The following is an 11,680-nucleotide window of genomic DNA, read 5'->3' as shown; positions in this document are numbered from 1 at the left end:
TTTGCGCCCTGGCAGCAGGGCTGGTTGGCTGGGTTACCTGACTGTGGTTCACATGCTATAAATTCAATCAAAAAATCCCACGGATCCGTTTTCTAAGGGTGCCTCCTCTATGGCTGGGGCTCCTGGGAGACCAGGGATCGTGGTCTGCAATGGTGTTTTTTTTTTAAAGTGTCACATGCTTCAGCATGTGGTGAGGGCAACATTTCTGCTGGCGGTTGGGGCACAGCAGCACACCCATGTGCTCTCCCATGGGTGGGTCGGCTGCATTTCAACACCTCCTCCCCTTGCCCTGCCCTCCCCCTGACAGCACAGAGCTCCTCAGGCTTTGCCGTAAGGACTGAAAAAGGGGCAAGGGCACGTCCCACCTTGGGAACATGCCTGATCACGTCCTCCTGAAAGGTTTTTCACCAGGCTCCTGGCTCATTTAGCACAGACGAAGCTGTAGGGAGGACACAGACTGAGAGAAGGAAAGCAGCGTTTGTGGGGCCACTGCCTCATTTATCACAGGACACACAAGCAGGATGCAAATGATGCAGGTGGTGCTAAGGGACAAACAAGACTATTCCTGCCTGGTGGTTTCAGTGTTGCCCTGCAAATCCTTATGCCAGAAAACTCTACCAGCACAACTCCTCATTCATTTGCAATCCTAATATCCCGAGACAACCCTATTTTGCAATGCCAGCAAAATTTACACTACCTGGGTAAATTTTAGGCTAATTTTGCAGGTTCGTGAAATCCCACTTAATACCTGAACTGGTACTACAAGGCAGGGGAAGATTCACCTCAATGTCAGCAGCAACAAGCTGCTCCATGCTAAGCACAGACCCCAGCCTGTGGCAAATTCCCCGACTGCGTATTGTCCCACCTGTCTCAGCAAACCCAAAAGATGGGGGCAGAGTTAACACAAGCAGCTCCCAGAGCAAGCGCTCTCCTGCGGAGACTGGGACAGTCAGCAGACATCGTAACAAGCCGGAAAACAGAGGCAAGCCTGCAAATAAGGGCAAACAATAGGCATCATTTATTTGGATATCGAGAAATATGTCTTAACGCTGTACCACACAATTACAAGTGAATTTCCAAATTCCAAAAGCATCATCGTTCAGGGGAGAAGTATTAACAGTGTCGCCAAGATAAAAAGTAGCCACACACCTGCGCAGTGCTCTGGGGGCAAGGTTCACATTTTAAAACTTAAGGCTTTAATTTCTACATGAACACGGTAAAAAAAAAAAAACACAAAAAAAATGAAACCAAAACAAAGATAAAAAAGATAAAAAATAAATTTGTTTGCAGAACCAGCATTAAAATTATTTATCACACCTGTAAGAAATTTCTGAGAAATCATTAGAAAAACAGACCATCAAACAGACAACCAAAAGGTATTTACATTTTGGGTAATACTTAAGAAATAAAAAGATACAGACTCTTCCATGGCTTCGGTCAGTAAAAAACCCTTTACTGACATGGCCCAAACTTGCACTAGGTTTGCTAGCACACCGCCTCCGGGCTGCCAGCGGCTCCTCCTGCTCCTTGCACCCCGTGCAGCTGGAAGCTACAACGTCCTGCAAGGGAACCCTTTCCTTCCACTGTTGTCCCAAAACCACGAGTCACTCTGCCAAAACACTGTCCCACACAGCATCAAGAGGAGAAGGTGCCTCTCACTGGCTGGAGCCCACCAGGTCTTAGATAAACCTCGTGCCTGGGAGCGTGAGCCAGGAGCAAATACCCTGAGAAAAGTCGAGGTCTGGCTCTTGCTAGCAGAGATGTTCCAGGATCATCTGGTTTCCAGTTGGCTGTTAGACACCCCACAAGACTCCACTTGCAACTGTAATGCAGAGCATAAGGCAGCCCGGCGGGGTTTATGGGGGAGGCATCGCTGCTGGGGTGGGAAATGAATGATAAACCATGAGGCAAAGCAGCAGCAGCAGAGCAACCGATGGCACCGGTGAAGCAGCTTTGCCTTCAGCTTGCTTTTGGATGCAGGCACACCAGCATCCCAAATCAGGCTGATGGCCCCAGGGAAAGTGGAGGCGGCTGTGAGGAGCAAGCATTGGTTCACTGCGTATGTATAGATTTAGCCTTGAAAAAGTGCAATTTTTGGTAAAAGGAAGGAAGAAATACCCATAAAGACCTGCCCATAAAGGCGGGCCCAGCAGATGTTGCAAGGTTATTCAAGGGTTTAGAAAAGAGATGGTTTCTCTGCCAGAGGGAAGAGGCTTCCCTTGAAAGGGGAGGGTGCTGACAAGCATGTGAGGGAGGGACTGCAGGGGAGCCTGCTGCATGAAAACCAGCACCACTCCTGCTCCTCTGCTTCAAAGCAAGCTCCTCAAGCCTGCTGGACCTGTGTGTCACCCTTCATTCGTTTGGGCAGATGACAGCAATGCTGACTTGTACATGGCTTTCAGGGTGTGTGTGTGTCATTTAAGAAATCCTATTGGAATTCATTAATATGTAAAAGGCAATCGCTACAGAAACAAGTTTCACAAATACAAACGTTAATACCCTACCACACTGCTTTCTGCTCTCTGAGTTAGCAGGGATGGGGGCAGGGACAGTCACCCTCTGTACACTACAAACAGGAGCTGTTTTTCATCTGGGATGGACCAAGGCTGAGAGTGCCCACAGCGAGCACTGCCAGCTAAAACTTCACCCTTCTAACACCCTGATGACAAACAGCCACGCGTGGCGTCTGCACCAGCAGGGTTTTCACCGGCGTGGCCCCCTGCAGCCCCCTCTTCCCTGCTGCGACCAAGCATAAATGGCTCCAAACCAGCAGCGCTTTGCCTGCGGCGCACCCCAGCCCCTGTGACACCCAGACAGTCACCTACACTTCTCTGTCACTGTGCAGGGCTGCGGGCTCCCTCCACCTTTTTGCATCTGATAAGTAGCAACAAAGAGCAAGAGACGGCAGCACCTGCCACCAGGGAACTGATGGGTGGAAGGAGTCATGACAGGAGTAGGAGATGGGGCTAAGGATCCTCACCTCCACTAGCAAATTTGCAGTAGGTGGCTCTGGGGCTGGCACATTTAAATATGAAATCTGGTGACATAGAAAGGTCTTCCTATGAATGTTCTCAGACAAAAGGCAACTTGAAGAAAAATGACCGCCATCAGGACTTCCCCTTCTTCTACATGCTGCTATTACATGCCACAAAAGCTGAAACAAAGTTATGGAATATAAATACCAGAACAGATCCCTAAGTAGTCCGCAAAAATAAGTTAACATTTATAAAAAAAACCCTAAAAATTACATACAGCAAGAAATCTGCATATTTAAAAATAATTTTCTTTGGAAACACACTTCCAGTCAGAATTCATCCCACAAAGGTCATTGCTGAATGTCTTAATTGTTCAGAAGCTGGTACCCAATGTAGGGAAAAACATCCTTAAATTTTTGGTACAACAGGAAACTTTAGTCCCCTCTGAGTTTTCATCTTCTTACCCTCCCACCACATCTTCAGTGCTTTTTGGGAGGCTGTGGAGTGTGGCAACTTTGCCTGCATTTAAACAAAATAAACCTCATGCTAGTGGCTTTCAATTTCTATATCCTTCTCTCCCTGCTCGAGTAAGAATTTGTTTATGCTCAAGGAGCAGAAGCCTGGCAGATGGTCAAGACCCAGCAACTGGAACAGACCCTACCTTCGTTTTATGGGGGAACTGCCCTCAAAATGCACCTGGGAGGCAATGAACACATTGCTTTCACTTCCTCCAATTCCAATCCTGGCAAGAAAAGCCTCCCAGCGTATAGAAGAAAACCAAGATTAAAACTCTTTCAGTGGGCAGAAAGGCTATGAAGTCTTTCCTGGAAACCTGTGAGAGATGTTCCACAGTCCAGCCACGTAATCCAGGAGAGTGTGTAGCTCCCCTTTGTGCTGCACCAGATGCCAGACCCCTGGTCAAGTTCTTCAGTTCCCCAACTGAACGATGGGGGCAGGAGCCTGTCCTTTCATCAGCCAGAGCCATGCTGACACACAGATCGTCTGGTGTTCAGAGGCAGCAGTACAGTGTGGAGGACACCTAGGAAAGCATCCACTCAGGTCAGGGGAGGGGATTTCTGCAGTATCTATCTGGGATGCTGCATCCCTGGAAGTGTTTGAGGTCAGGCTGCATGGGGCTTTGAGCAACCTGATCTAGTGAAAGATGTCCCTGTCCGTGGCAAGAAGGCTGGACTAGATGATCTTCAAAGGTCCCTTCCAACCCAAACCATTCCATGATTATATGATTTGTTTTTCAGTACAAGCTGAAGTGTGAATTTAAACCAGTGGCATTACACAGGCACGGCCCACCTTCCTGATGCTTTAACAAGCGCCTTTCAACAAGCCTAGGGTAGTGAATTTGGCTGGGAAAAGCTATTAGAAAGAATGAAGAACAACTTTCATCTTGCAGCAAAACCAAGGCATTGCCAACTAAACACAGACCCTGGTCTCAAGTCCAAATTTCCCACCTTTCACAACAGCCAGGCTCCGGAGATGATCTCCAGCCCCACAGGGAAAACTCAGCAAGTCAGAGCCTACAGCTTAGTGGTGTTTTCTGGGCTGCACACTCTGCTGCGGCCGAGGAGCCCCATCGCACCTCCATAGCCCTCCCCGGGGCAGGGGGCAGGCACCAGGCACTGCTCAGGGATGAAGTTCAGGCCCTTGAGGATTCTCTCGTGCTTCCCCTTCCAGGGCAGAAACGTGCTCCACCAGCCGATGCCAAAGCGAAGTCTCACGGCCAAGCCCTTTGCTAACACCACATGGCTGGCACACAAAACTGATGCGAGGAGAGGAAAACAGGGCCCCGCTCGCTGCCAGAGCTGGGCTCACTCCTGCTCGCCACCCCACCACTGCAGCCACACCACCGGCGACTTCTGAGGCGAAGAGGCAGGACAGCTCTTTGGAGACACCCGTTCTTTTCAAGCCATTCTAGTACTCGCACCACACAGTTTCGTGACTAAGCCTGGCAATCCCTCTGCTGAGCATATACACAGCAGAAGCATCTGCTGCCGTTACCTGCGCGCTGGCAAACGACCATTCACCCGACAAGCAGCGACCACAAACCCTCCCGACATTTCACAGCAGCGGTGTGCTTTAAAGCCTATGAGTACGTAATTCAAAACAAAAAGTTAAATACGACAAAAGCTATGAGACCTGATACTGTAAAGAACGCGAGTCTTGCAGGTGCTTTCTTAACCAGGTGAAAGCCAGTGTTTGGCGAGAGCCTTTTTTTGTGCGTACACGTGGGGTACAGCTCGCATTGGGTGAAGGACGGATCTGGTCTAAACCCGACAGTAGCACTGCAAAATCTGCTCCGTGTATAATCAGGTAGAGCATCCGTGGGAGGTAATTCCTGGGGCTACTGAAAGACCTTTGTGAGGCCTGGTTTCATAGCAGCATTTAAGGTTAACTGGCACACAGAAGCAGTTTTCTTTCTACACACTGGAAAAAAAACACAGCAGGAGAGGGAGGAAGGGAAGCGCATAGCCCCAGATTAGCTGACAGTGTCACCGGGAGTACACCAGAGGTGTGGCTTTTTTTTTCCTTGTGATCCCTTTTAACTGTGCTACTAAGCAAACCGCAAGCTGCAGCAACAGGGCTGGGGAGTCCTGCATCACGCTTCCTCATTCCTGCATTACTGATTAACCAGACGTAGCCTGGTTCAGGATCCCCGCCACAAAGCTTCCTTCAGCGCAGCCATTCCCCAGTTGCCCACAAGCCAATCATGCAGTCATTTACAGCTGTCCGAGCCAGCATCCATGTTTCTCTCCGCATCTGCTGAGGCCGCATAGGTAGCTTCCACGCTGTGCCATATTCCATAGGTAAAGTAGATGATAAAGCCTGCGGAAGCCAAGGGAAGAGGGCACCGTTAGCTCTGGAAGGAAACAGAAACCGCTACTTGCACCCGCCAACACGTTATACCAGCGTAAATCCAGCCATCCCGATGGCTAGCCGCTAGCAAACAGCCACTGCCTGCCTTAGAAAGAAAAGGCATTAACACAGGCACCAGCCTGTAGAAGACAATCTGTCTCAGCCCCAAACGGAGGCCCGATCAGAAAAAACTCTCATTCTTTTCAGCAAGTCCATATTGCTCAGAGCTTTCTCTCTATTTCTGTGCCTACAGCATCCATCCCAGTAAAATACATCTGTACCTGATGCCAATTTTACACATTCATTGTTTTTATCATAAATTCCCTGGGCATTTCAGGCAATTCAGCCTTCTCTGCATGGCTATGGGGAGCATCCTGGGATACAGCTCAGCTTCTTCAGCTCCAGAAGCACAAGCCCCACCACCCAGACTGCAGTTCAAGGCCAGCCAACAAGAAATGCTCCAATGGTTTCTTGTTGGCAACAAGACCAATAAAATGGTTCATGAGTTGTTGTTTTGTCCTCGCAAAGGCTTCAAGACACTTGAATTCAAAACAAGGCTTGAGACACACTGCCTAAATGGCTTCAGTTAAATCACCAAGGTTGCCCAAGGATGATGGGAGTGCAGAATTCCTCCCTGGAATGCTACAGTAAATTTATAGTTAACAAAATCTAGCAGCTTTAAATACAGCAGTTTTTACTCTCTCTAACTCACCTATGAGCATCCAGACTGCAAACCGGATCCACGTGCCTATGTCTAGCTGCATCATGAGGTAAACATTCACAAAAATACTCACGACAGGAAGAAGGGGCAAAAGAGGTACCTGAAAAAGAAACAGGGGTACATTACATCCATAGGGATGATCAATGGCAAACAAGAACACAGCATCCCTTGTAAATGGGAAGTGATGGCTGTTACCAACTCTTCAGCTGCCAAATCTGAGAGAAGGCAAGGTTAGACCAAAATGGAAGCATCAGTCCACAGTGGCAGAGGGATGTGAACAATGCTGTTCACCTGTCTGAAGAATGGTTGTTCTATGGTCTGGAAGGAAGCAATAGGCAAATTTTAGTGGCAATCATAAATATTTGTGAGGAGAAGGAGAGAAGAGGAAAACCAAGGACTGCATTATGACAGGCACCTACTGAAGAACAGAAGAAGGTAAGAGGAATGTCAGAGGAAGGACCTGAGGAACTTCATTCAGAAGGCACCAGGGTAACTAAGCAATACAAAGGAGATTATCCCAGAGCAGAAGAAAACCAGAAAATATTGCAAGAGACGAGAGCAGCTGTACTAAACACACCTTAGTGATCTGAGAATCAAAGAAGAATGAGACTGTAAAGCCAAAATGCAGAAATCAGAATATAAAAAGATAGCACAGGCACATAAACACAAAATCAGAAAGAACAAATTATAACAATAGAAAGGTTTGTTAATACGCTGAAACTAAGAGGAAAATGGAATTCACTCCCTAAGGAAAATGGAGATTTACAAAAAGAAAAATGTCGTAGGCCTTTCTTGATTTAAGCTTCACAAAAAAAAATAAATTATGGTGAGCAGCTGTTCACATCATTAGAGAAAGGAGATGGGCACACAAATTAGAAAACAGAAGAATAATGTTTTTCTAAATTAGGCTTTGTCAAGCCAGCAGGGACAAATGAAATCTCCCTAGGCAGGTGAGTTATGTACCCAGAGATTGCAGAAGTGATCTCTGAACTACTAAGAAGCATATTAGAGCTCTTGGTAGACTGGTAAGGTCTCTGAAGACCGGAGAAGGGAGACAAATTACCTATTAAAAAGAAATACAGGAAACCAACTGGGGAACCAACCAGTCAGCCTTGGATTCCCAGATAGGCTTTGGAGAAAAATCACTCGATAGTCAGGTTGTAAGTGTCTAAAGGACAACAAGGAGATAAGAAACAGCTACTACAGCTTTAGCGGTAGCAGGTCTAATTTTTTTCTTGGACAGGGTAGTGGCTGAAGGGAAAAAAAGGAGGTAAAGTATCCTGACTGTAAGGCAATGAGATATCCTCTGAAGGAAGTTCAGAAAATACAGTCTAGATGACAATTGCTAAGTTTTCTGCTCCTGGACATTTCCATTTCCAATTCTGGGACCATAACCCCAAAATGAGCTGTAAACACTACCTTGGGCAACTCTGGTTGGATCAAATTATTAAAATCAGAATTTACTGAAAAACCGTAATTGAAAAGCAGTCAAAATAACAGCAGTTTGGAGGATGGGATTAAAATCCCAAACTAATCTAATAAATCGGGGAAACAGCCTGAAATCAATACGATAAAACATGACTTGCAGGACTGTACTGGGGGAAGAGAACCCAACCATCACAGTGTTTCTTTAATACGAAAAGGATGGTGTGCTTGGACAGAGCAGGAAAATGATAGTTACTCATACCTGAGGCTGTTAAAGAGGGAACGGGCATCCCCTAGTTTCCACTGGGACTAAGTAGGATGTGAAAGTGCACTTCCTTAGAGCCTTTTAGCAAGTACCCCTTTGATCCTCCCACACAAGCTTGCTTCTTGGGTTCCCTCTCCTTCTGTATCCGTGATCTGATGTGGTCCTTCAAAACCATCTCCTTTTCCTTTGGTCTTTGTCTCTTCCATATCCTGTAACATTCTGCTTTCAAAAGCACTGTCCTACTCTTCCGGCCACATCTCTGCACCAGGTTCTGCCTGGACTCCAGCACCACTTACATTTCTTTCCAAGTCATCTACTGTTGCCTCTGATCCGAGCACATGGCTTCCCCTCCCGATCGCCTCCTCCGATGTCTCAGCTAACTCCTTCAGCCCCCCTTCCTGTGCCAATCCTGCTCTTGCCCACGGGGTGCTGCTGGGCAGCAGGCTGGCCACAATGCTTCTGCCACGCTGCACTTTGCAGCAAAGCACCTACACTGACATTTGAGGTCAGACCCCAAGAGGAAACCGCACCCAGAGGCTGAGCGTGGCTCTGTAGGACACCCCTTTATGCAACGAGCGCAGAGTACAGCCACGCTAGCTGGAGAGCTCAAACCATCAGCTCTGTTGGCAGCCCTGCACGGAAAAGTTCACATCATGCCTATATTCTCTGCACGTCCGTTTGGCCAGGTGTCCCCTCCTGATACAGTCCAACAAGCACTTTCACCTCCAGCCACCTCCCAGGACACTCACCTTAAAGGAGAGCTTGGTTTTGCTTTCGGGCTGTTTCCATATAATGAAGCTGACAAGGAGAACAAGGACAAAAGCGATAATCCATACAGCCTTTATCAGAATGCTTGGCTCAAGGGCAGTCAAGATACAGCTACCCACAATAAGGAAACCTGTGAACAGACATCAAAGCTTACTGATTTTTTTAGGAACAGGACAAAAAAACCCCAAAACCACAAGCAGGTAAAGCAGTATCTGAAAGCTCAGCAAACGAAACAGCAACACATGGATAAGCTAACTGTAAGAGATGAGCCCTTCCCCCTATATACCCACATCCCCCTTCTGTGGATTTTTTTTCAAGCCATAAATTCGACCTGTAGATCTTCAGTTATTTTGGCTGTTAAAAAAAGCTCACCAAAGCTTTCCCACCACGGTGAGTACAAGGACCTACCAGCTGGCTCGCTGTCCCACGCTTACCAATGATGAATGTTGAGATGTTCACCACCGAGCCTGAGAATTTGGAAGGGTCTGAATTTGGTGGACATAATATGGCTTTGAGGGAACACTTTTCCTCTTCCTCTGGAAGAAATCCTGCCTGTGACTCACTGGTGCTCACAGACTCGTTGTTATCCGTCTCCTCTGTTGTCCTAGCCATCTGATATGCCAAATTAGGCTGCTCTGGCTGATACCTAGGAAAAGGGAAAGGAAACGAAGAGCATATTGGTTTGGCACAGGGTACCTACTGTTCATTTAAAAGCCACACAGACAGTCATGGCTGTGTCCCTGATCACTATAGTGCCAGAACAGGCCCATGTAACATCTACACCCTCTTGTTTCAGAGGGAAATTCGAGGAATAATGTTGTCATGATGTAGGCAAACACGGTCAGCTATTATCACCGACAGCCTGGTTGTAATGTCGGTGTTTTAAACTGGACAGTGCTCTTTTTCACAAACCCTATCGTCTGCGTTACCAAAACATGACCGGGTGACAGTAAGGACTGGAGAAAGAAGCAGCAGAGGGACAGACAGCTGGGCATAACCATGCCGTTGGGTTATCTGTGGCAGTTCAGCTCTAGCTTCTTGGCACGGACATGGCTAAGCTATCAGCTCAGCACACATTCCCAGTGCCCCGTCCTCCTCCATCCCAGTCTCTTCTGCTAGCTGGTCTGCTGCCACACAGGGAAGAGGTGAACAAAGAACGTCATTTTTTTGGTGGGTGTGTGTGAACAGCACCTCATTCAACAGGGCCCTGACATAGCCCCAGGTGGATACATAAAGAAGAAACATCTTCCAGCCTCAAGTCTCTTTCACAAGAAGTTTTTGTCTGTGACTCAGCCATCAGCCTAAAGGAAAGGGTTATTTTAAAAGACACCTTAAAATCGTTCCTGTGGGGCTGTGTTTGCAAAGAGGGCATTTGTGAAACACTGCCAATTGAGAAATGCAGTGAAATCCTCAGGTCCAGCCACAGCAGGGTATTAGTGGCAGGACCTTACAGCTTCGGAAACAATTCAGCTGCTACTTCATTAGCCAGCCAAATCAGCTGCTTGCACCACTGAGAGACAGGCTGTCCGCTCTGCCAATCTATGATAGGGAAAATGCCACACGATAGATACAGCAGCTTGCAAAAACAAATGGAAAAGCCATTTCCAGACCTAAGAGGAAGAACAGACTGGGAAATCAGAGGATAAGTAAGAAGGCAAGGAAAATCAGCATGGATTTTCAAGGGGCAGGGTGGACAGCAAAAGCACAGTGATCTGCGTTGGCCCTTCACTTGCTGGAAGACAGTTCTTAGTTCAGTGCATTTGCTGTAAGCTTGTAAAAAACCTCCACCTGACTCTGAATAAGTCACTGAACGCATAAAGGTATTTTTCAGTAACATGATCTTCAAAGTACTGTTCTCATGGGTAGAGTGCTGTTGTCTGTGAGGTGCCAAGCAATGAAGATACTCAATTTTCAGCTTAGGTTAGGGAAGCTATGGGAGCTCAGCACTTTTAAAAAAAACATGCACTAAGACACCAATCTTGCAAATACATGCTCAGCTTTTTTGCCGCTACTAAACTTTATCTTGAAGTCCCTTTCAGAAGTAAGACAACCTGAAACTGTATCCCCAATGGGAACAACAGCAATGATGATGCAGGCAGTCAGGTCCACTCATCTCTCATCCCCACCCACTGGCATATCTCCCAGGGCACTGAGGGTTGACCACAGCAGGAGTGACATGGAGCAAGGGTTAACCAAGCTCAGAGGAACCCCTTTCCAACTAGCACAATCCCCCATAAGCTTGAAGAATCAAGTTCTTTGCATGCTTGTAACTGGCAACGTTCATGGGTTTACTGGGTCTATGGAAACTATGAGGGCATCTGATTGCTGCGTGGATTTTGGTCCGTGTGGTACAAGAGGGGCAGTTTCTACATCCATACCTCAGTACCAACACGCAGGCTGCCACCAAGGAGTAAGCCAGGAGGGTCCCGATGGACATGAGATCCACAAGATCTTTCAGGTCGAAGAGAAAGGCCATAACAGCTGTAGGAGGAAACAAAGGTGAGAGGGGGAAGAAAAGTCAGTAACATGGCAGAACACACGCATCTCAGGAGCGTTAACAACAATGTAGCTCACGTGACTGTTGCTCAGGAGTTGGCAGTGGAGCTTGAGCTGTCCCAAGATGCGAAGAGGCAGGACTTGGCATATCAATACCCCAAA

At 47.4% G+C, this 11,680-nt stretch overlaps 1 protein-coding gene across 1 annotated transcript in view; it reads right to left on the bottom strand.

The window, feature by feature from the left end:
• Nucleotides 1-995: 995 nt before the first annotated feature.
• SLC7A1 (solute carrier family 7 member 1) overlaps nt 996-11,680 on the bottom strand; it is a 46,901-nt gene continuing 36,216 nt past the window's right edge. Inside the window, exons 8-12 of the mRNA XM_040583765.1 lie at nt 11,401-11,503; nt 9,457-9,668; nt 9,004-9,152; nt 6,556-6,664; nt 996-5,813 (exon numbers count right to left, since the gene is read on the bottom strand). Coding sequence (XP_040439699.1) covers nt 5,704-5,813; nt 6,556-6,664; nt 9,004-9,152; nt 9,457-9,668; nt 11,401-11,503 — 683 coding nt within the window. The 3' untranslated portion in view covers nt 996-5,703. The remainder of the gene's footprint in view (nt 5,814-6,555; nt 6,665-9,003; nt 9,153-9,456; nt 9,669-11,400; nt 11,504-11,680) is intronic.

This window comes from Falco naumanni, chromosome 2, assembly GCF_017639655.2.
Source record: "Falco naumanni isolate bFalNau1 chromosome 2, bFalNau1.pat, whole genome shotgun sequence".
Taxonomy (NCBI): domain Eukaryota; kingdom Metazoa; phylum Chordata; class Aves; order Falconiformes; family Falconidae; genus Falco; species Falco naumanni.
Note: the sequence above shows the minus strand (reverse complement) of the source record. Positions and strands in the feature narration are given on the sequence as shown.